The sequence below is a fragment of the Vespula vulgaris genome, chromosome 3, assembly GCF_905475345.1.
Source record: "Vespula vulgaris chromosome 3, iyVesVulg1.1, whole genome shotgun sequence".
Classification (NCBI taxonomy): Eukaryota; Metazoa; Arthropoda; class Insecta; order Hymenoptera; family Vespidae; genus Vespula; species Vespula vulgaris.
This window is the reverse complement of record NC_066588.1, coordinates 1,934,277-1,957,907: the sequence shown is the minus strand read 5'-3', so window position 1 is coordinate 1,957,907 and position 23,631 is coordinate 1,934,277. Positions and strand designations below refer to the sequence as shown.

At 39.6% G+C, this 23,631-nt stretch overlaps 4 protein-coding genes across 7 annotated transcripts in view; 3 read left to right on the top strand and 1 right to left on the bottom strand.

Moving 5' to 3' along the window:
* Positions 1-2,536, top strand: part of LOC127062577 (TSC22 domain family protein 1) — a 50,365-nt gene extending 47,829 nt beyond the window's left edge. For 2 of the 3 annotated variants that reach the window (XM_050991061.1, XM_050991059.1), the window contains exons 2-3: positions 444-656; positions 1,150-2,536. In XM_050991061.1, the coding sequence (XP_050847018.1) occupies positions 444-656; positions 1,150-1,560 (624 nt within the window). In that variant the 3' untranslated portion in view covers positions 1,561-2,536. The remainder of the gene's footprint in view (positions 1-443; positions 657-1,149) is intronic. The other variant, XM_050991060.1, reaches the window with a different exon arrangement.
* LOC127062576 (nuclear migration protein nudC) overlaps positions 1-3,767 on the bottom strand; it is a 70,314-nt gene extending 66,547 nt beyond the window's left edge. Inside the window, exons 1-4 of the mRNA XM_050991058.1 lie at positions 3,578-3,767; positions 3,392-3,469; positions 3,009-3,230; positions 2,738-2,929 (exon numbers count right to left, since the gene is read on the bottom strand). Of these exons, the coding sequence (XP_050847015.1) occupies positions 2,738-2,929; positions 3,009-3,230; positions 3,392-3,469; positions 3,578-3,652 (567 nt within the window). The 5' untranslated portion in view covers positions 3,653-3,767. The remainder of the gene's footprint in view (positions 1-2,737; positions 2,930-3,008; positions 3,231-3,391; positions 3,470-3,577) is intronic.
* LOC127062575 (sperm-tail PG-rich repeat-containing protein 2-like) lies at positions 3,439-8,596 on the top strand. 2 transcript variants are annotated; one of them, XM_050991057.1, is made up of 11 exons: positions 3,439-3,564; positions 4,322-4,465; positions 4,525-4,605; positions 4,718-5,089; positions 5,172-5,393; positions 5,471-5,590; positions 5,664-5,811; positions 5,872-6,107; positions 7,529-7,685; positions 8,007-8,125; positions 8,302-8,596. In XM_050991057.1, exons 5-11 carry the CDS (start codon positions 5,220-5,222, stop codon positions 8,497-8,499), a joined length of 1,152 nt encoding a protein of 383 aa, XP_050847014.1. In that variant the 5' UTR covers positions 3,439-3,564; positions 4,322-4,465; positions 4,525-4,605; positions 4,718-5,089; positions 5,172-5,219; the 3' UTR covers positions 8,500-8,596. The 2 variants fall into 2 exon arrangements, with proteins under 2 accessions (XP_050847014.1, XP_050847013.1); XM_050991056.1 differs by having other exon boundaries at positions 4,525-4,647.
* A 1,123-nt stretch (positions 8,597-9,719) lies between these two features.
* Positions 9,720-12,121, top strand: LOC127062569 (myrosinase 1). The gene is made up of 7 exons (XM_050991039.1): positions 9,720-10,032; positions 10,117-10,253; positions 10,343-10,600; positions 10,698-10,881; positions 11,065-11,450; positions 11,545-11,783; positions 11,857-12,121. Exons 1-7 carry the CDS (start codon positions 9,792-9,794, stop codon positions 12,014-12,016), a joined length of 1,605 nt encoding a protein of 534 aa, XP_050846996.1. The 5' UTR covers positions 9,720-9,791; the 3' UTR covers positions 12,017-12,121.
* Positions 12,122-23,631: the final 11,510 nt, after the last annotated feature.

Genomic DNA, 23,631 nt, shown 5'->3' with positions numbered 1-23,631 from the left:
ACCACTTATTATCGCGTCAAGGAAGTTCGTAAAAATTTTTAATAAGAATATATAAAGTATTTGCATTCCGATTAGTAGCGATTAACGGGTAATTATTGGGAAAGACTTTGCGACAAGAATGTTAGTAGTTTTACAACAACGACAAAAACGAAAAAAAAAAGAAAAAAAAAAGGGAGAAAGAAAGAAAAATACAAGCAAGAAATTTTACGCGTCCGCGTTTTACGGTGACACGAAAGGAGAGCTAAAATCTTCTGCCGTTGACGCGAGACCAACGCCGTACACAAGAAGCCGTCGCATTTTCTGGTGACAGATAAACGACGTGCGGTTGCAGGTGGAAGACATGCGGGCGAGGCATAGCCATGCAATCGTGCGCTGCATTATCGCTTGTGCAATCGAAGCTTCACGTCGATTTACGTCGCTTTTTCTTTTTTCTTTTTTTTCAGATCGAGACGACGGCGGTGGCAACGGATAGCCCGCTTTCCTGGCACATCCCAAGGCCGTCCTTAGGATGTCCCAAGGCTGGACGAACCGAGAAAGATAGCGAGAATGGAAGCTGGGCACACCATCACCACCACCATCATCATCATCATCATTTGCATCCTGATTCTCCATCGAGAGGATCGACTTCGTCTCAGGGATCCACCGCCAGTACACACGTTAGTATTATTTCTATGACTTCCTTTTTTATATTATAACTTAAATATATTTTCCTTCCGAAGGTTTTCTTTCGTCAAAAGTGTAATATTATATACGTACATATCTATACGTACTTCTTCCTTTATATCACAATTTAAATATATTTTCCTTCCGAAGGTTTTATACTTTTTTCGTCAAAAGTATAATGTATTATATACGTACATATCTACAATAATTTTCATTGCAATTTTTTTCCGGATTTGATAACTTTTAATCGTGATACTACGAAAGATTCTAATCGAACGCTTCCTCCTGGAAATACAAGCGTTGCAAATATATTTCCGCTATCTCCCATATCTCAACGAACTCGTTAAAGGTACTACTCCTTCTCCCACACCGAGTTACTTTCACCGACTTATTTCCGAACGACTAAATTTTAATTAACTACACATAGCTTTTTAGCTTCGTTCACCGAAAGGAAAGATCGAATTTCTTTGTGTTTCGTTTGTACAGAGCGCAGCGTCGGGAACATTGCTGCTTACAGCCGCGAATTTGGCCAATCTCGCTGCGATGCATCCACCAACGGTAACAACACCGAAACAGATGGACACAGCATCGGTGGCAAGCAGTACGCATTTTACGGTCGTGAACGGCCTCGGCAGACCGACCACCGTCTACAGGAAGTCCTGGTGTGCGAGGAATCAGCTCACCGTACTTGTCTGCACGATGAGCTTCCTCTTCATGGTCGGCCTCCTAGCAGGGATCCTCTTCATGGAAAGTGAGTGTCTTTTCGCAACTAACGTTACCTCGTTCTCGATCATTGTAATTTCGAGGAGAGACGAATTTTCTCGAGAAATAGCATCCGGGAATCTCTCTGTTCTTTTTTTTCTGATTACAGTGAGGGCTCGCGACAAGTACAATTAGGCCGAGATCGAGAAATCGAGAGAAGAGAGCGAACGTGTCTTTGGTCGTCGTGAAAGCAAGCATGCATGCATGCATGCATGCATTCATACATACTTCGTCGTGGTAAGATCGAACTTTCAAGGAGAGAAGTAGGAAAAGAAAAAGAAGAAAAAGAAAAAAGAAGAAGAAGAAGAGCAACAACATAGAAGGATCTTTTCGATGATAATCGAGTGCGACTTGCTACGAGTCACGACGAGTTACTCTGTTAACTTCGTATTTATATAAGCGCGAGTCTTGTAAATCACGTTTTTAATGAGTTAAGACCATTCGCGGTAGAGATAGAATTTTAAGGCTGTATTGCACCCTGTCAAAAGTGCGGTACGTGAATTCCAGTAATTACATTTGTGTAATGAGCGACCGTTTCAAGTGAGCGAGCGCGGCTGATAGCATAACGAGATCCTCGCGTTATGAACACTTGTATTATAATTTATACTGTTGACTAACGAAACCTCTAGACCGTCGTCCGAATCCCGATGTTTACGAGATATGATCCAGAAGTATGTAGGACAACAAAAACATCAATTACAACGATCTGTTTAGATCGTAGATTTCTTTTTTTTTTTTACTCTTGACTTCTAATTGTTGATAAACACGGTTCTCGAGCGATTTAACGTTCACTGTAAATCGCGTTCGATGTCCTAATTAACTCGACGATAAAGATTTTCTTCGACGATAATAATTTGTAGAAATTTTTACAGCTTAAAAGTATCGACGAAACGAGACGACGACAGAGAATATTAACTTTTAGGAACCGTAATTTAATTCTTACTAACACGAAACGCCTAAAATCAAACCTGGATTATTCCGTCGTGGTGTCGTTCCAGGATCAATACGTTGGAAAAGAAATGAAGGACGGTCGCGTCGATCGTACTTCACGACTGTGATATTACTTGCGTATTAATTAATCGTCGATTCAACAAGAAACTGTCGAAACCTACGCATTGCGTTTTATTTATACCCTTCATAACCTCATTTCCTCCGGACGAATACACTTCAGGATAATCAATCGTTTTTTGATTATAGGTAAGTAAATACGTTACGTTCTGAATAAAGCTCTACCAAATAAAATTCTTATACGCTAAAAAACAAAATATTAAATGTCTCAATTAAAATAATTGAGATTCGTGCAATGACTTACCTCCACTTCTTGAAGAGTCTGCGTCCATCTGTAATTTGGCATGTCTGCACCATTGCCGCTGTTAGGCCTTAGTTTATTTTTTTCTTTCTCATCCTCTTCTTCGTCGTCTATTTCTGCGTTATCGTTCTTCAATTCACCACCGGCATTGTCGCCACTAGGTCCAGGAACAGCCGCTACTTCTTTAGATAACTTCTGTACGAGGAACAATCATTGTCCATTGTATTAATTTTAACGTTTATATATACTCAATTACCATATATCAAATACTTACTTTATTATCTATCTCTTCTTGTAACTTAGCTGCCTGCTCATCCGTTAATTCCACTATTCTAGAATCGGTATCCATTTGTTCCTCTTCGGTTTTCTCTTCTTCCTTCTTCTTTTTCTCCAATCTTTCCTTGCGTCTTCTTTCTTGTTCCGCACGCTCTGCTTTCTCAGCAGCAGCTTTTGCTAAAGCAGTCGCTTCGTATTTTTTAAATTTACCAGTGACAAGCTACAAAAATTCATATTATACGATGTAAGTTGTTCAATTTGATTCAATACTTAACATATGATCTCGATCATTTTACACGAAATAATATTACGGTTATAAAAATCTCGATAAAATATAGTTTCTAGAAAAATCGATGATAAAATTGATTATCATTTAAATACCTTTTCGGCTGCACCTTCGCCACCTCCTGTGTAAAAATCTGTTTTCCTTGCCAAAAAATTGAAGATTGTATCTAACAGCTGAAAATCAAGACAAATTTGTAACAAAAGAAAAGACATTTTCGAACAGTAAAGTGATGTTGCTGAAACAATGACATAACCTCAACCGGTAAAAAGTAAGTAACTTACATCTTGTACACCACCTTCGTGTTGCTGGGCCATTGCCAGCAACATTCCGTCAAATTTCTCTTCGTTCTTTGACATCGTATCGTATTTTCTTTAATTTTATTAAAAAGTATTTAAAATATGTCGCGAGAGAAATTACAAGCACCGACGTTGGAAAAAAGCTACGTTGCGGTGTGTTACTACACGTTTCTCTACCGTCATCGGTCGAGAGGAATGGCGCATGCGCAGGAATACTTGCTTCTTATTGGTCGAAATTCCCGCATGAATTCGAACGCCTGTATCAAAAGCACCGTCGATATCGTCACGAATATAAATAAATGAAAATTCATTAATTTTTCACTTATCAAATTTGATTCTCATACGCAAACTCATTTTAATTACATTACTGATGCAAAGATTTTCTTTTCGTTGACCGAAATAACAAAGATTGAAGAATAATAATCTGTAATTATCGACCAAACAAACTCCGTTCCGAAATACCATTGGCGACCTCTGTCGAGACGAGATCTCTACGATTTCCATTGAGGGTTGCATATCGACAGGCGCTGAATATTTTTAACTCGTGCGATGTGTACGAAAATTCAATTAGTTGAAAATTTAATTATTAAATTATTACTTTCGTATGATATTCTCTATATGTGATATTTGATATATCACTCACGATTCTCAATTGTTCCCAAATTTAGTTATAATCTAGTTACAATCGAGTTTTTATCTTGTTATCCGTGAAAAATTATTTTGATGCAGGTTACGTCGTGCGTATCATAAAAATTGGAATTATGGCGTATAATAGAGCCGAAAGATTTCCAAAATTGATTACGCAGACTCCTGTACGTGTCGGTCCTGGTACTTACGATGGATCATTTATATCAAAGCCACCACGAGATTTAGGTACATAATAATCGTAGGATATTAAATTTCATTGTTAAATTATTCGTACTATTTTTCAGACTGTCGATATCCTTTTTTAAATGGCACACAAAGAGAGACTTTGACTATATCGAGAGACACAATTCTTTTCCCAGGACCTGGTTCGTACGATCCAATTGAACCGCAACGGCACATTCCAGAACGTAGAATCGTTGAACGATTTTCTATTTCAATTTCACCTTATTCATTTTCAATGGCTTTTATAAATTCCAGGGAGGTGTCAGTATCGATTATACCGAGGCCAGATTAAAAAAGAAAATTTACGAAGGACCAGGTCCAACAGAATACGATCTACCAGATGATCTATTTAAAAAAACACGAAGAGAGATTAGATCTCATCCTGGCACTTGGAAAGGAGCAGCTGGAAAAGTAAAATGTTTTTAATTCGTTCATACTCGTCGTTTATCACCGTCATCTTCTTTTCAGCTATGGTTAATAAAACCACCACGTTCGATCATAACTCCTGGAATATCCGTACCTTCGAAACGTGACGTTTATGGTTATCATATTAACGAGCACGGAATACTTGTGAAAATTTCACCTATCGAAGATGAACCAGCTTTCATATATGACATACCAAGAGGAGTAATACCGATTCTATATTATCAAACTTAATAATAATAAATTACCAATATTAAATAAACTCAATTTAATTTTCTATAACCAGGAAGAAAATTTTACTACTATCAGATATAAAGGAAACTTTTGGAGTAGAATGACTGGAAGGAAAGAGAAAAAAGTCTTCGTTACGCCAGGACCAGGGGACTATGAGCACGAAACGAAAAAATCTCCTACGCAAATTTACGATGAAAAGTTTAGGGAAATAAAAAGGGCTACGTCAAGACAGCCGCGTTACCTCGAAGCGATGTACCGTCAAAAATTACGTGAAGTAAATTTCTTTCTTAAACGTTTTCCTTCTCCTTCGAGCGATTGTAACAGCATTTTTTTTTTTCTTTTTTCTCAAAGGGATTTCCAGGTCCAAGTCATTACGATCCACCTAAAAGCACGTTTGAAAAGTATAAGAAGATCGATTGTAAATGCGATAAGTATACTTTGGAACCTCCACCTTTTTGTCAAACTGCAGAGGTAATAAAAAAAGAAAAGAAAGAATAAATCTCTTAGTAAATATTTCATTTTACATTAATTTCATTCGATATAGAGATTTGATCAGGGAGAGTGTACCGATACTCCTGGTCCAGGAACGTACGAAATCAAGAAACCAAAATGTTCTTTCACTCACGTATGTCGAGCACCGTTTGGAAGTCTCGTTTCTCGATTTAGAGATGTTGATGATGATACATGTCCAGGTAACGATCGGATATTCGTATGTCCTTAAATATTTATAATTCAATCCAATCTATTTCTAGCACCGGATAAATATGATATAGTAACAGGAAATATTTCTTACGAATCTGCAAAACGTTTTAAATATAGTTACGAGAGATCAATACCACGTTCAACATCGGAAAAGATCGTTACTCCTTATAGTAAGAGGAAATTAATCGATAAGATAGAAGAAGTAAAACAAGTTTCTGAGAAAAGTTACGTACATCATGCTGTTTTTAAATCAAGAACGGACAGATTTCGTAGAGTTCTTAAAGGGGTAAACATTCATACGTTCTCACGGTAAACGACGATCGATAGATAGCTTTAACTTTAATTACTTTGATATAAGATTAGTTTGATTTAAGATAAACCATTCCATCATCCATGAAGACGGATGTTTTCGTTTGAACGATGTTACTGTTAATAGATATTCCCATAGATAATGATTTGAAGGAGAGAAATTCCTTCGTAGGTAGTAGTAAGGGTGAGTCAGTGGTCAGACGTGACACCAAGGATTCTTTCGATAGAATCTGTAGACTCGGATAGAGCCAGGTAATCCTCAAAGCGCAAGGTAATCAGGAGAACCCGAGACGAAATTAATGGCAACGGATCGAAGCGTTGCATCTGTACCCGAGGCGGTTCGAAGCCAGGATCCAATTTAGCCGTTAATCGAGAGAGAGAGAGAGAGAGAGAGAGAGAGAATGTGTTGGGACGATATTCGACGGTTCAACCGTAGATAGGCTTGCCTAGAATAGTCAAAGCTGTTCGGACCGTTTCCGTCTTTACGAAACGTGTTTCCGATCACGTTCGAAACATTCGAACGATTCATATTTTTCATACACTTTATATCGTATACGTGATGATTTTACACTATATTTATTAATCGTTTTATTAAAAAAAAAAAAGAAAATACCAACGACTGGAAAGAATTTTTCCTCATCTGATTAATATTATAGAAAAGATTTTTAATTCGATCAAAGTATCCGAGATAATCGATGAAAGAGAAAGAGAAAGAGAGAAAGAGAAAGAGACAGAGAAAAACATCTAGAACATGGATAATGAAGCAAAGAGAGATATCCAGTCGCATAACTCTCTAGTCTTCGTTCGAACGAGCTATTCGCGAGAATGACCAGTCCTGCTTTCGACGAAGTCATATTTACATAACGTAGGGAAGCGTCGTAACTCTGCGAGCCCCCGGAAATGACGTTCCAACGTGCTCTGGGGGTCATTTCTACGCACAGTCCGCGTGGCTGCCGATGTAGCCCGGTGAAATCACTTCCGGCTCGTTGAGCCGGAAATTCGAGCCAATCCCTGCAATGGTCTCTCTCTCTCTCTTTCTCTCTCTCTCTCTCTCTCTCTCTCTCTCTCTATCGTTCTTTCTTCTCTGTCTATCAGCAAAACGCAAATTGCGGATTGTTCGAAACATCGTCCGTATTCGTATTTGTCTTTCGTCAAAAGAGACTATCACCTAACTGAAGAGAGAATTGAATTGGGCCGATGGTCTGAACGAATTGTCTTCGTTAATTAATAAATAGATAATAAATTTAAAGTTCGTCGACCTGTGTCTCTCTCTCTCTCTCTATCTGTCTGTCTGTCTGTCTGTCTGCCTATCTTTCTTTCTCTATCTCTCTCTTAGGTTAGTCCTTTCTTGTTTCTTTTTTTCTTCTTTGTCTTCTTTACTTTTTTACTTTTTTTTAGATCGATGCGCCGGATCCTGGAGCTTACGAAGCTTTAACCTCCTTCAAGGCTAATCGTGATCGATGCGACTTCCTCTGCCGACGTTTGGCTCCACCCTTCCTTTCGAGTGCCCGTCGTGTTCTCGAGATTACCAAAGGAATCGATATGACAGTACCAGGTACCTCCTGTCATTCGTATATTCGTATAAATTATATTGATGATTATTTTAAGAGCACGAGATTATTACGTTCTTTTTTTTTTCATCCTTTATTTTGATCTTTTGTCCTTTTTGTTCTTTTTTCCGTCCCCACGACGATATTTTAAAACTGTCTCAAGATGTAGGATCGCATAATTTTCTTAGACGCGATAACTCCTCCATTATTCATCCTATCATCTTAATTCATGGACTCTGTCAATCCAACCACGTTTCTTCTTGCACGAAGCAGGAAGCAATATCGAGCGAGGACAATGCCTTGATTTTCATACTTTTTGTGCCTAGCTTCGACACATTATACCATCCTGTATGACATATCAAAAGGAGTCAAGGGAGGCGTGATATCGTATTCACGATGTGATAAGGAGAAGAAAACGAAGATACCTGGTCCCCAGTACTATTGTGTAAGGGTTTCTTTCTTAAGATTTCATTCTCATCTCTTCTTATTTTTTTTCTTCTTCTCTTTTTCTTTTTTTTTCATTTTTTTTCCATCTCTCAGCAAAGATATCTCGGTGCTTTACGTAGGAACACGTAGGAATATGTTTCTTTTTCTACATTTTCAATTTCATTACGTTTACAGATAAATCCTTACATCGGGTCGTCTGTATTGAAGAAATCTTTCAATGTTACCTTGGGTAAAGAAAAATTCATCGGGGAGACGAAAAAAGTGAAAAGTCGATTGTACCGTGGTCCCTCGAAAAAAACTCTTCGATGGTTCGCTACAACGCACAAGGATTATCGACATTGTCCTATAACGTGTTTGACAGTATCGCGATAGTAATTCGCAACTTTCTCTTTTTTCTTTTTTTCTTTCTTTTTTATAAAAATATTAAATCCAAATCTGTCTTTTGAAATAAAAGAAGTTCGGAATAGAAGTCCATTATCTTTTTCATTTATATTGAGAATTTTTAATCGATCGTACAAAGTCCTATTTACTTTGTAGGAACACGCCAGGATATTGCGTGCTTATGGCACGCGAGAATAATGTCGGATACTTCAGATAGTGATATATGAGGTACGGCTACGTACCATGAGATGACTAGATGGCTAGCATCCCGTATTTCCATAATATTCCCTGTGTAAAACGGGAACATGCGTCGCTGAAAGCGGCATAAATGAAAATCTTCCATCACGTGTCATTACGTGTTGTTGCGTCGCATCGTTGTTAACTTGCACATTTTTTCCTCCACAGCCTCCCCCCTCCCGCTTCCTGGACGCTCACTCCCCACCCCTCCCTTTTCCTCCCTGTCCACCGCCCCTCTCTACCTTTTTTATATTTTTCCTTTTTTTTTTAACTTTTTTTTCTCTTTTATTTTTCATAGACCAAATTCAACGCACGAACGAAAAGATTACAAATATCCACCTATTTATTTTCGTTTTGGAGAAAAACGGTGAAAAATGGTGGAATTAAAAAGTAACGTGTGTCTCTATGATCAAAAAAGTACGATAAAATATAATTTGTTATTTTTTTTTTTTTCTTTTCTCTTTAGTCATTTTCTTTTTTTTTTTCGTTTGTCCTTTTTCCATTTTATAAATTAGCTTACGATTATCGGATGCAGAGTAGAAAATTTGATATTTTTAAACGATCGTTAAGGATATCGATTGCATGCCCTTTAACTTCCGGCACGGTGTTAACAATTAAAGATCGACGAGTTTAAACCACAGGATACCCATAATCAGTCACCTCTTGACAAGGGTCTGTAACAAAGGGTACGCTTAGTTGTAGGCTATCGTTCTAAAGAGTTGTTCCCTTATAAAAGGGAATAGACCGAGAACTCGGATCAATACCACGAAGCGTTCAAATAGAATACCTCGACGATAGCATATCTACATTTTGTATACTTCACGTTGCAAAGTTAAAACGGCGAATTTGTTATTTAAAGTTTTTATCGTAAGATATTTCCTCGGTACTGACATGGAGAAGGTCAAGTCCGTAATTAGAGAACGATAAAGAGTAACGTAATATTTTTCTTTATCGTTTCGTTGAACGATGAGACACCGTGAGTTTATATTAAAACGTTGTTGGCGATAGTTCGTTTTGTTGTTTCTTGCTAATAAATAACTGACAAAATGTGGCTTTTTCAAGATCTAGATTTTATTTTACTATTTAATGCTCTTTCGAAGTTCATGATTCTTTCGTTAAACGACGATGAATCGATGATGTCTGATTCGAATACGATTAAGGAAATAACTTTTTCGCCCTATCAAATAGAGTTAGTAGACGCTTTAAGGGTTGATATGTTTCCGAATGAATTTAATTTTGGAGTTTCCACGTCGGCCTATCAAACGGAAGGTGCTTGGAACAAAGACGGTAAAATAATTTTTATTCTTTCTTTTAATGAATAACAAGATTTGTTCACAAGTAGAATATCATTCATTTTCATTTCACGATCAGGCAAAGGAGAATCCATATGGGATTATATGACACATCTACGTAATCAAAATTTTATTTATGATCAAAGTAATGCCGACGTTGCTGCTGATTCTTATCATAATTACAAGAAAGATATAAAACTTGCTAAACAAATAGGCGTGAGTGACGTTCGTAATTGAAATCAATCATATCATTCGTGGCATTATTTAATCGTTGTTGTTTTTCTTTCTTTCTACTTTCGCTTTAGAGTAAAATGTATAAAATTTCAATATCGTGGCCAAGGATTATGCCAGAAGGTTTACACGGTCGTGTAAATTTAAAAGGTATTCAACATTATGAACGTGTCATTAATGAAATCATCGCGAATGGAATGACACCAATGGTGACACTGTTTCATTGGGATTTGCCTTATACACTGCAACAAATAGGTGGATTGTCAAATCCATTGATCATAGATTTTCTCGTTCAATACGCGATGATTGCTTTTGATTCGTTCGGCGACAAAGTACGTATATTGACTATTGATTTTAATTTTTAACATGATCATCATTCTCGTTAATCGTAATTATTTAAGAGATTGTTATTGTTTTCCTTTGGTTCAGGTGAAATATTGGGTAACGGTAAACGAACCATCCGTCTTATGTCAATATGGATACGGAAGTGATACCATGATACCTGCATTAAATCTATCTGGAAAGGCTGATTATATTTGTGGGCATAATCTATTATTAGCTCACGCAGGAATTTACGAAGTATATCAAAAAAAATATTATGACAAACAAAACGGTGAGACGGTAAAAATTAACTCATTATCTATTTACTTGGAATATGTTTTTTTCGCTGTTCGCTTCGATGTTTTTTTCGATGTTTGCTTATCGTCCATATTAGTCATTCGAGTAAATACGTTAATTACGTTGAAGTAGTAAGCTAATTTATCTATTTTATCATTTGTTAAATATTTTATTCTAGGTAAAGTAGGTATTGTTCTTAATTTGAAATGGTTCTTACCGAAGAATACTAAGTCAATCGATGATAACTTAGCCGCAGAAAGAGCATTTCAATGGTGGAACGGATGGTTTCTTAATCCATTATTTAGCGAGGAGGGTGATTATCCAGAATTGATGAAGAAAATGATTAGCAAGAATAACTCCTCAAGATACTTATATTCGCGTTTGCCCAGTTTCGAATTTTACGAAATTCAACAGGTTCAAAAATCGGCTGATTTTCTTGGCATTAGTTTCGGCGGCAATACTTTAGTACGTAGCTCTGAGCCAAATCCTAATGAGGTATCCTTTCAAAATGATGCTCAAATAACAGAGTTACCTATAAACTCGCAAAAAAAAGATTCTGTTAAAGTAAGTACAATTAAATTTGGTCTCTCTTTTTCTTCCTTTCTTTTTTTTCTCTCTATCGGTGATTATTTGAATTTATGATCTTTTAATAATTCAGATTGAACCATTGACACTCGCGAAAATTTTGAATCGCATAGACACCAACTATCAATTACCACCAATCATTATAACCGAAATTGGCTATATGGACGATGGAAAGATCGAAGATACAGCTAGATCTATCTACCATCACAAGCACTTATCCGTAGTTTTAAAAGCTATGAAAGATGGTATCGACATTCGTGGCTATCTAGTTCGTTCTTTCTTCGACAGCTTCGAGTGGATGATGGGTTATACGTGAGTGTTTCTAACTTTAACGATTACTTTAAATCTAATTACAGTAAACTCAAGTTATTAATTTTCTTGACAGAGTTAAATCTGGTATATTCAGCGTGGACTTTACGAACAAAAATCGTACACGGCAACCTAGATTATCGGCGGTAGTTATAAACGATATTTATAAGAAGAAATTTATTCGAACTTTGAAGGATATTTATGGTCGCGAAATAAAATATTCTGAAATAAATTGATAGATCATCGTAATTAGATATACAATAATTAACTTAATGTATGAATAAAACGTTATGAGAAATAAAAATGTTTATTTACATAAAAAAGAAATATATATATATGTATTTGTTGTTCACTGTGAGATTTTTCTTTTTCTATCATGAATTTGATCAATGTGATATTCGATGTAATTTTCTCTTTTTAGTAACGAATTCGAATCACACCCTCGAGGCTTCAAGGTCTTCGTCATTGTACGGTTAGAATGGCATCGGCTACGGCATAGTAGACCTGCTAATTTCCTCGCGTAATCGTCGTGCTCAGCTTGCCGGGAAGCAATTCCACAGATTCTTGCCTCCGAGGAATGTCTCTTTGATCGTTTCACGAACGTCACTCTAACGAGAGACGATGGATAATTCTCAACGCGGCAACATTTGCGAATGGTTCCGCGTAGTCCTTTGAAATGATTACATTTTAGTTCTTATACCAAATTTCGTAAAAACGAAGTTTGCAAGGTGATGTACCGATCGAAAGATTCTCTCCTTGTTAAGATTTCTCCTGATTAAAATATAAGAAATTTAAACAAATGGTAACATTTCTCAAATATATTTTATCGGAATTAAAACGAAACGATCAAGTAGAAATTAGCAAGAAAAAGGGATTCCTAGCAATCGTGTAAATTTATGACAAACTCGTTTAAAATATATCAAAGGAAATTTTGCAGAATTAACTGGTAAAGGAGACTTAATATTCCAGGTGTCGTATTGTAAGTGAATAGGTCGTCTAACTCGCACGAACAATTTCACTTGACGTTTGTCAGTGGCGTAAAGTGATTCGCGTACTCCATTAGCCGGTATATCTCGAATCTGGCGCTGATAATGTGGCCGTAGGAAACTAGCGACGAGGACGACATTACTACGTTCACGTCCCCACGTCGGACAGAACCAAGGGTATCAATCAGTGGTACATGAAAGGGGCGCGGTTTGGCTACGTCTGTCGTAGGATCTCGTATTGTCTGCCTTGGACAGATAGACAGCTTCTGTGCATCAAGTTCCTACGTAGGTACTATCCCTATCTGATCGAGCTCCTGTTACTGAAAGTATTGTCGCGTTCGCCTTCTCTCACCGGTCTCTTCCTCTTTCATTCTCTCTCTTTTTCTCTCTCTCTCTCTCTCCCTCTCTCTCTCTTATTTCTCAGCATCCCTATCTACGAGGGACGTTTCCTCGTGTAAAAGACGTGTACTTCGTACGAACATGTTCCAAGAAGGTACGCTTGGCACTGATGGATACGGTAGCGAATTGTTTCCCCGACAACTCCGAAACGGAGTTTTACTCTAAACTCCCGGACGTTGCAATCTTAGTTTCATTCGATTTACCTAGCTAGTCGCCGTAATGTTAACCGCGCAAAACGAGAGAACGAAGTCGTGTCGTCCGGTAGTACGAACTTTTTCTTACTTTTTATATCTTTATTTCTTTATTTTTTCTTTTTTGAAGAAGAAAATAGAATCTAGAGAAACTCGTAGGATATTAAGTTCTTTTTATACTTGGCAAACATAATCCGATCTTTTCTTCGCGTGATTTTAAACATCATCGTAGACGTTGCAGCTTGGAGTCAACCGTTACGTCTTAATTTAACGAATGATTTATCGTCCCGCGTTAAAGAAGTCAGCTGGTAGTTAGTTTCGGTCTCAGGAAACAGGAAAAGGAGTTACGCACGGTTCAGACTACCTATGTAAGAACGAATCCTTTCTTAGAACTCTCAAAAGATACGACAGAGGTTGGAAAACAAAAGGGGTGACTAGCTTTCCGCTCGCCGAGTCTCTCTTTTTCGCGAATAGTGCAGCCACTCGCGAAAAGGCATTGTCTGCGTGCCAGTAGCATGACAGCCACGCGCGCGACACAAGTCAACGGAGGAGAAAGATAGGCTTTAGAGAGAGAGAGAGAGAGAGAGAGAGAGAGAGAGAGAGAGAGAGAGAGAGAGAGAGAGAGAAGAAAAAAAGAGAAATAGAACGAGTACGAAGGAAGGAAACACCCTTTGATTCCTCGCCAGTCCCAAGAGGATCGTGATAAGTCCGTGCAGTTTCTCTCACGAACATTCTTTCTCGTTCTTTTCTCTCCTCCTTTTTTCTTATTTCTTTTCTTCCTTTTTTTTTCTCTATCTGCATGTTTGTGTGCAACTACGTTATATATCTTGGTATTAGTCGACACCTCGTAACAGATCCGACGAAGAATAAAGCTTTCTGGAAAGCATCGAAGCGTTAACAACGGGACAAAGCTCGAGGTGCGAAGGACATTTTAACGTAGAAATCAGTTATCGAACGTAATGAAGCGATCGTCTTCGACTTCAAGTCGAAATAAATTTTTCCTTTCTCTTTGACAAAGTGAGATTCCCTTCCGGATCTTTCCTTGTTAAGAAATAAAGAAAAAAGGAAAGAAAGAAAAAAAAAGAAGGAAGAAAAAAGAAAGAGAAAAGAAACGAGTATCTCCCTTCGCGCACAAGCAAGATACTTACTAGGTAGGATTCGTAAGATTCTTGAATTTTCACGAACTTTCGAGGGATTAAGACAGAGAGAGAGAAAGAGAGAGAGAGAGAGAGAGAGAGAGAGAGAAATCAAGAGACGGCCCCTTTATCTTTCTCTCCACGCTTTTGCGAGTTCCGATGCACGCTCGTGGAATTAAAGTCTTGCGAGTAAAAGAAAGAGGGTGAAGGAGAGACAGAAGAAGAGAAAGAAAGGGATAGACAGAGAGAAAGAGAGAGAGAGAGAGAGAGAGAGGGAAGGAAAGAGAGGGAGAAAGGGAAAGAAAGAAATAGACAAAGAAAGAGAAGATTGAAAGGAGTTGGAAGCTTTTTGCTCGCAGCCGCCAGGACGATCTTCTGCCATTTAGCCAACGAGCCGAATGTCTCTGACTCATCTTCCCGTTCGTTCCTGACTATCTTCCCCTAAACCACCCACTGAAACCACGCCACACCCCTGCCCTCCCCCTCCTCCATCCCGCGCCCATCCAACCATCCGTGCCCCTTTCAACGATGCATTCGGTACGTCGTCGTAACTCTTGTTCCATTGAATCCAAGGCGACCATAAAATCGAACGTTTCTTCAGGTCGAGCCACCGGAGATGGGGATTTATGTCTTCCACGTAGCTGCGACGTCTCATTTCCGGAGAGATTCTGTCTAGCCACGGAAGCTTTCCTAACGCTCAACCGAAAACCTTTCGCGACACTTTCCTCTTAAACCTTCTGAAACTGACAATAAAGATGCTTGAGAAAAACGTTGGGCTTCGTAAGCAGGAGGATGTTCTTCGATGAAGATCGTTTTAATGGCTCGTAATGATGAGAAATTAGTCGGAGAATTACGATCGAGGATATTAATATCGTCGCTCGTAATCAACGATAAAGCGAAGGAACAATGGCACGATGAGAGAAAGAGGTATATATATATATATATATATAATAAATATATAGACGGACAGAAAGAGAGAGAGAGAGAAAGAGTGGAAGAAAAGGAAGAGGAAGAAGAAGAATACGCGTGGACGTCTGGCGTGGACAGGACGCTCTCGTTTATGCGGCAGCGAGCTCAACAATCGCGTCTGCCTGAAGGGTGCCTCGTTCCAAGGGTAGGTGGCAGATATTTTTATCTCCTCGAGGAAAATGGCTACGTACTCGCGAAGCATCCGCCGGTGCATCCGGACAAGACAGTGGCGAGCGGTGCTTTCAAAAAGGATAGAAAAAGATAGATAAATAGAGATAGAAAGAAAAAGAGACGGAGAGAAAGAGAGAGAGAGAGAGTTAGATTTAAAGAAAGAGAGAGAGAATCTCGTATCATCATGAGTCGAGGGTGCTGGCTTGGCCTCACTGTTATCGGTAGGTACGAACTTGAAAAAGAGAGATACAGAATCAAAAAGAGAAAAAGAGGAAAAGAAAAAAGAGAAAGAGAGAAAGAGAAAGAGAGGGTGCGGACATTTAAAATGCAGATTAGCGAGCGGAGAAACGAGCGCAAACGCAGACGTAAACGTAAGAGCGCTGGCTGTGCCGAGTGTTTTATTGAGGCTAGCTTCCGTTTTGCGCTGCCCTTCCCTTTTACCATCACCACCACTACCATCGCCATCACCACCAACATCACCATCACCAACATCGTTTACCTCCTACTTCTATAGAAAGTCCTTCCAACTCTTACGGACCTCCCTTTTGCGTTCGCTCGACCGCTCTCGCTGATGCCGCGCCAGAGATAAAGTTGGAGGCCGAGCTTTAACCGGCCGCTAATTTATTGATCCCAGATTTATTTGACGCGCGTGCCATGACCGGGGGCCTCTTCTAATCGCTCTGCCATGGATTTGACGGATCTTAATAGAGCACGATATCTAACGTGCTTCTATGGTGTTTCAGAAAACAGAAAAGAGAGAGAGAGAGAGAGAAGGAGAGAGAAAGAAAAAAAGAAAAATTAGTTGTATAATTATTTTCTCACTTATTTATTATCATGTTTGTTTGTTCATGAAAATGAAGGATTAGGTACGCGTGTCCGTTTATCTTGAAGTAAGATCGAAAGCAAGTTTACAAGCGACTCCGAGCATCCGGGAACTCGGAGGAAAGTTTGCCCAATCAATTGCTGCTGTAGAAACGAGATACTCTCCTGCGACTTATAAAGTTCGAAGATCAAAGCCCGAAACGGTAACTCGACTCAAACCGTCGCGATTTCGAGGTAAACCAAGATCTGCTGAGATCTCGACGCCTTCGTTCGCTCAAACGTCGAACGGCTCTTGTGTAAATTCAAGCTTTCCCTTAAGTGGCAGGTGGTACCATCGAAACTACAGGTCCCGAAACTTCCTACGTTCAACGAACAGTGTAACAAGCTCGAAACACATATTTCTCGTTTCCTTTCTAAGAGTTTATCTGTTACTAGATCGAAACATAACAACTTTCGCTTTTACTGTCATCGTATTTTGTCATCTACTTTTTTCTATTTCTTTTCTTTTTCCCTCGAGAAATCCTAAGATACGAAATTTATCATTTTATAGGGATAACTCTGAAATTAATATCGAGTCGAATCGTTTCTATCGAAATATACTCTTTGCCCAGAAGAATTCAAAGTAATACGATTTGAAAAAATCGACAATGTCAATGTTTCACGAAGACACTTCTAACTCGAGTACTCTCGTGAATTTTCGTGTTCCCTAAATTCTTGACGAATCCAAAAGCTACTTGTCGCTAACAAGGAACGTAACCACCCGTTTATTTATCCCATCCTCTCACCTCGCCTTTCTCTCTCTCTCTTTCAGGTCGGAAGCCACGAGCGTTTGGCAGTTACATGAAATACGAGGGTGAATCTCAGTGGATGCGCATTGTCCGGCCGTAGCGTACGAAGCAGAGCCAGTAACAATGGGGAGTGACCTGGGCTCGATTGTCCTTTAATTTACGGGAATTGCGAGAGAGAGGGGGGGGGGGGGGGTAGAGAGAAGGAGAGAAACAGAGATAGATAGAGAGAGAGAGAGAGAGGAGAAGCTTGCGTTCACTCAGCACCCTTTCCACTCTCCCACGACCCTCTTCGCGCGTCAAGCTCGTCGCACAAGGACAAGCGCACGTGCTCGTGCTTGCCTACCTCGTCTACTATTCGATCTCCATAATCGCGCGAGCTTTACATAATCGAGGAACGTTAATACCGATTTCAGCAACAACCGATTCTCGCGATAGTCTATGCCCGATTAGACGGCATAGGATTACACGGGCTCGTCGATCTGCTCTACGTGTATCGAAAATCTACGATCGATGTAATTCTTCGCACACGTTGAATAATAAAGGAAGCTTAAAAGCGGGCTCGAGATAAATCCAATTGAAAGTAGTAGATAGAATGGTAACTATTAAAGCGCGTAACTTCGACGATGATGCTCTTGAAACGTCGAATGAAATCCGGTCGTTAAATGCGAGAACCAAAGTAAAAAAAGTTCAAAGGAGTACAAAGCGACTCGTACTTTCTTTTCTCTCTCTTTCTCTCTGTGCTTTGGCAGCACAGAGGATCGTGGCTACGATACGGGCGATTTTCACGGCGTCGTGGATCTGAATCGAGCTTACGAGGGATCGTGTACGAGAAAAGAAGCAGAAAATAGGGTCTGATAATGCGCGTAAGTGCAGCGAAGAGACGGAGAAGACTTTTGCTCGCTTGCTCGCCGGCTTCTGGCATCGAACAATCGCTTTTGCACCCTTCGCGCGAAACGGAAAATGTATCTCGGCTGACAGAACTCAAACAAAGGGTCGGACATTCGCGCGAGAGGGTCACCCTGGTATCACCCTAGTCGTCACGCAACTTCCCCTTCCATTTCACCCCCCTTGCCACCGCCCCTCCACCCCTTTTTCTTCCGTTCTCTTTGCTCTTTCACCCTTCACTCCTCCTTCCTGTACCCTTGTCTCTTTTTCTCTCTTTGTCTCTATCCTCCTTTCAGCTCTTTCCTATGACATTAGCACGACAAATACGCGAGCTTTCGGACCGTCCAAGGATTAACGTCCCGTCACGATTCTCTTCTTTTCGCTTCATCGATTTCAACACGAGAGTAAAACATTCCTAAACGCTACTTCGATACTAATAAGGATCAATAATTAAGTTCGACAAGATCGGCGTATCTATTTCTCTTAGAAATTATGCAACGAAAGCGAGATCAAACGTGATCCTGCTTTGGAGGTCTCGATAATGGAAACTTTTCTCATTACTTTACGGCACGTCACAAGACCGCGAAATTTACGATACGCATCTCAGGTGGGTCTACTCTATGAACATAGGATACAACTTACGTGATTTACAGCCATTGTATCCTTGAGCGTGAAATTACTTACTGCTAAGCCGCGTGTAGGTCCAAGTAAGTACAAGCTTCGCGAAGGGAACGTAGACGGCCTCTAACTCCTTGCTTCGTTCTTCATTTTTCAACGAGGCAAGACTCTGTTTGCCGAGCAAAGAGAAAAATAAGAAAATGATTATAAACTTCGAGGACGGTATTAAAACTCGGTTCGAGTTCAAGTTTGTTTCTTTACACGAGCACGAAAGAAAGAATGAGAGGGGGAGAGAGAGAGAGAGAGAGAGCGACAGAATGGGAGAAAGCAAAGGAAGAAAAAAAAAGAGAAGAAGCTCAGTATCGTGGTCCGCTCTTAATTTTAATTGCTTCTCTCCCTCTTATCTTCTCTCTCTTTCTCTCTTTCTCTCTTTCTCTATCTATCTCGCGTGTTCTCCGCGTTGAAATTTAATTTATCAGTTCAATTAACGTCGTGTCTCGAGGTATCAAAGACAAACGATCGGATGGCAGTTTCTCAGTGTTGTGCATTTAATTCCGAAGTACCTTTTTCGCCAGTGACCCAACGGGAAGAAGACAAATAACTAAACGATAGCAAACCACAAGATTCCTCGTCTACGGGTACCAGCGTATTCTTGTTCTCTTTCTCTTTCTCTCTTTTTCCTTCTCTCTTTCTCTCTTCCCTTCTCTCTCTCTCTTTTAACAAAGTAAACACTTTTACGATCCTGTGGAAAAGGCGACCAAGAAAGCTCGTTAAAAACTTTCGAAAGTCTGATACTTCGGTGGCATCTCTTAGCCTACGCAGTCCCACGTTCTGAATCCTTTCGAAAACTCGAATAAGGACTTTTGAGCTACGTTTCGCTCTTTAACATCGACTTTTCTCTCCTTGGTACCTTGTTCGAAACCAATCTCGTATATTTAATCGGTATCACTGTCGTGACGGAATACAAATTTCGTTAAATCGATTGATTTTATTCAGAGAAAGAATATGGAACGATTTCAGTACCAATATCATTATACATTTCAATTTTGTTTTTAAATGTAATTGAGAACAATGTGATCGTAAATATTTTGCAAATATTTTAAGTTCCTACCCGTGGGCACATATTTCGTGCAATGACTAGAATGAAGCAAACAGGAAACGAGCGTTCGGTACCTACTCTTTGTCGAACCGACCACCAGAGCAAACCGGAAAGATATACGAGATGGCATAGGAATTTCATTTAATCCGAGGTACCACGCGGTTGGCCGAGATTCGATTTATGGTGTAATCAGGCTGCGCACGATTCCGCTCTTTCCATAGAAAACTCCCTGCCTTTTTCTCTCTCTCTCTCTCTCTCTCTCTCTCTCTATCTCTCTTCCTCTCTTCCCCTCCCCCCTCCTCTCTCTCTCTCTCCTATATTCAGTACATTCGAGAGAATCCAAATGTGACGGGATATACCTTTATATTTTTTCGCGATTTCTATTCGTACAGGCGAACGATGTTACATAGAGAGAGAGAAAGAAAGAGAGAGAGAGAGAGAGAGAGAGAGAGAGGAGGAGAGAAGAAAGAAAGAAAGAATGGCATCGTTTCCGCGACGAGAGTTTCTTCTTAGAAACATTTCCGACCTTCGCGAATATCTCTGAAGCTACTTGCTACAGTTAATGAAAACTGAGAGAGAAAAATGAAAGGAAGAGTACAAGAATGAAATAAAGAAAGAGAGAGGGAGGGAGGGAGAAACAGAAAGGAAGAACGTGGTAGCGACCATTAGACCTGAAACTTTAATCAAACGAAGAAACATAACAATTAATTTGAACGTAGAAGAGGGATAATGGAATCGATTAAATTTCTCCCCTAACGATCAAATTATCGACCTTAATACTCTCTTTTGATCTCTTATTAATTAATGACGCATAGACGATCGTTGTGAAATTAACGCATGACTTCAGGCGTAGTATCTCGGCGAGGACATAAAAAGTTTCTTTCTATTCTTTCTTTGAGATTGTGTCTAGGCGCACGATTTTTCTCCGTCGTCGATGTGTCACGAGCACAAAGCGTCCTACTTCGTGATGCTGGCACGCGTTTAAACGCGCAAGAACAGGGTACGTTTCTCTGTGAAAACCTTCACGCCAAGAATAAGAGAAATAGGGAGAGAGAGAGAGAGAGAGAGAGAGAGAGAGAGAGAGAGAGAAAGAGAGAAGGAAAGAATCTTCCTGTCTCGCCAAGAAACTCGACGATCAATCTCACGCATGACGCGAGTCGCGCGGAGTTAATTTACCGGCGGTTACATATCCGTGTCTAATTGGGGAAAGAGAGAGAGAGAAAATAAGAGAATATACTCTAAGGGATTCTCTTTCTCTCTCTCCTTCTCTCTCTCGGGTCGCTCGATCTTTCTTTTCACGGGGTTTAAGCGGATGCAGTTTCGTGGACGGCCAGAATTAATTGGTCCATAGTGAGTCGAATGAGAGGCGACGAGTGTCCTTCGTCCTTCCTTGGGAAAAAGATTATGTGAGTGTGAGAAAGATAGATGGAAAAAAAGAGAGAGAGAAAGAGAAAGAGAGAGACTTATAGACCGGAGAAGATGGCAAAGATTGAGAAGCAAAAGAAAAAGGTTCCAAGTCAAAAGGAGATTTGGGACAGAAAAAGGAAAAAAAGGAGCGAAATAGAGTCGGAGAATGGAGTGCGGATTTCTTCGATCACATGCATGGGCGTTAAGATTGAAAGAAGACAGGATGAGTGAATTACAAGTCGAGGAAAGAAGAAAAAAAAAAAAGAAAGAGAGACAAAGCAAGAGGAGAGGAATCGAAAGAAAAATTGGATAAAGAAGTTCGAAGAAGGCATTGATCGACAGAGAAAAAGGATTTGTACTTTTTTCTTGAGAAAAAACATCAACGACATTTCTTCGATAAGAATTCGAACGCGAAAAAACGCAGGAGGGAAGATATCAGAGGAACGTCACGATAAAAGCGATTTCTGGTCCGCAAGATGGAAGCCGGTCAAAATGGTGACAGTTCGAGTACAATAGTTTCCTTCGATTCACTTACCCCTCTGTCTGTTCTCTTTCCTTTTTTTATTACGACTCCTCGTCCTCTCTTTTTTCTTTTCATTTCTTTCCTTTTATTTCTTCTTTTTCTTCATTTTTGTTTTTTTTTTTTAAGCTCCTTATTCTTCGCTCTCCTCACTCTCTCCATCTCTCTCTTAGTCTCTCTCTCCCCTTCGCTATCCCCCCTTCTCTGTCTCACTATCTTTGTATCTTTCCGCAACAATTTTTTACTCTTCCTTTCGCTGTCTACTCTTTCTTCTTCCTCTTCATCTTCTTCTTCTTATTCTTCTTCTTCTTCTTCTTCTTCGGCATCCACGTCGTCGACGCGTCGTCGTCTCCTACGCTCGATTTTCTTTTTCGAGTGGTAGATGTTCCTGGAAAGAAAGAGCTTTCGTTTCCTCTGTCTAAAAAGAGGAAGGAAGGAGACTGTAACTTTTGTCGTTGTACTACTCGCAGCGAACAATTTTTTCTCTCTGTCTCTCTCTCTCTCTCTCTTTCCCTTACTTTTCTGCTTTTATCTTTCTTACGACTTTCTATCTTGACGACATAGAAAAGAGGACATACTCAAAGGATCGTTTTATTACGAGTTGTGATTCGTCGAGAGGATCAAGGCTTTTTAAAAAAGTTCCTTGGCTCCGATAAAAGCAACGACGCGTGAAAAGGCAGGAGTGACCAAGAAGAGAGAGAGAGAGAGAGAAAGAAGAGAAAAGACAAAATATATAAAAAGAATTTCAAAGCACATCGTTTATCACTCGACATTATAATTAAAAAGCAAAGTAATTAACGTCGTTAAAAATAAACTTGTAGTTCGGTGCAAACCGTAAAATATAAATTCGTTTATAAAACGAAACTTGGCAAGGCTATCATCGAAAGGTTTGCCAGCTACGAAACATTGAGATTTTCATTTATACAACGAAAAGAGAAGAAGGAGGATCGACGTAGCTTCATTTACGAGCGTCACTTTCGTACCTTCCAGTACGCAACCGTTTCTCCTCTGAATCGTTTCGATGTTAAAGCCCATCCATTGCACTGTAGGATCCCTATCGTTGAAACCGGATCGAGTACCTGCGATTTTACTCTCGCACGACTATCGTCCACCGTCCAGAACAAAAAGTCACGAGTGGCAATTTTAGCACGGATCCAAGCGTGCCAATAATTTTACTCTTACCGGGAGTGCTCCAATAATTTTCTGTCGTTCCTGCGCAAGGTTAACGCTTCTCTCTATCTCTTCTCTCGTCCATATACGCATTCGAGAGATTCGAGACTTTACGCAAGCTGGATGATATCGTAGAAGCCAGGTTTAAATTCGAACATCGGTGCTTCGAAACGACACTTCGTTATCGTCGATAACACGGATTTAAAAAGTTTTCGACTTTTTTTTCCGACAAGAGAAATCCTCCGTTTTGCGTTACGCCCTAATTGATTATAACCGTCTGACGTAAAAGGAACAAGAAAATGTATGAAAAAGAAAAAGAACAAGAAAATGTATGAATAAATGAATAAAATAAGCGACGAAAGTAAAGCATTTACAGGATGTCAGCTGTCTCGTAATTCCTCATAAATCACCTTGCTATCCTCTAATATTCCTTCCGATTGCTTCCTTCATCTTCCTCGAGGAAAATAGGATTTGCGGTGGATTCGTAGAAAGCAAATAGGATCGACATTGGTCGACGACAAAGCGACGATGCTCGAAGACAAAGCGACACCTACGGGTGAGAAACAATGAGAAACGTCCATCGAGTACGTTTCAATAAGGAAACCGAAAGGTTCGATCTCGCGGAAGTCATCGACCCTTTGAAGGAGTCTCGACTTTTTTCTTTAGCCTTCTTCCTTGGTCTTCTCTTTC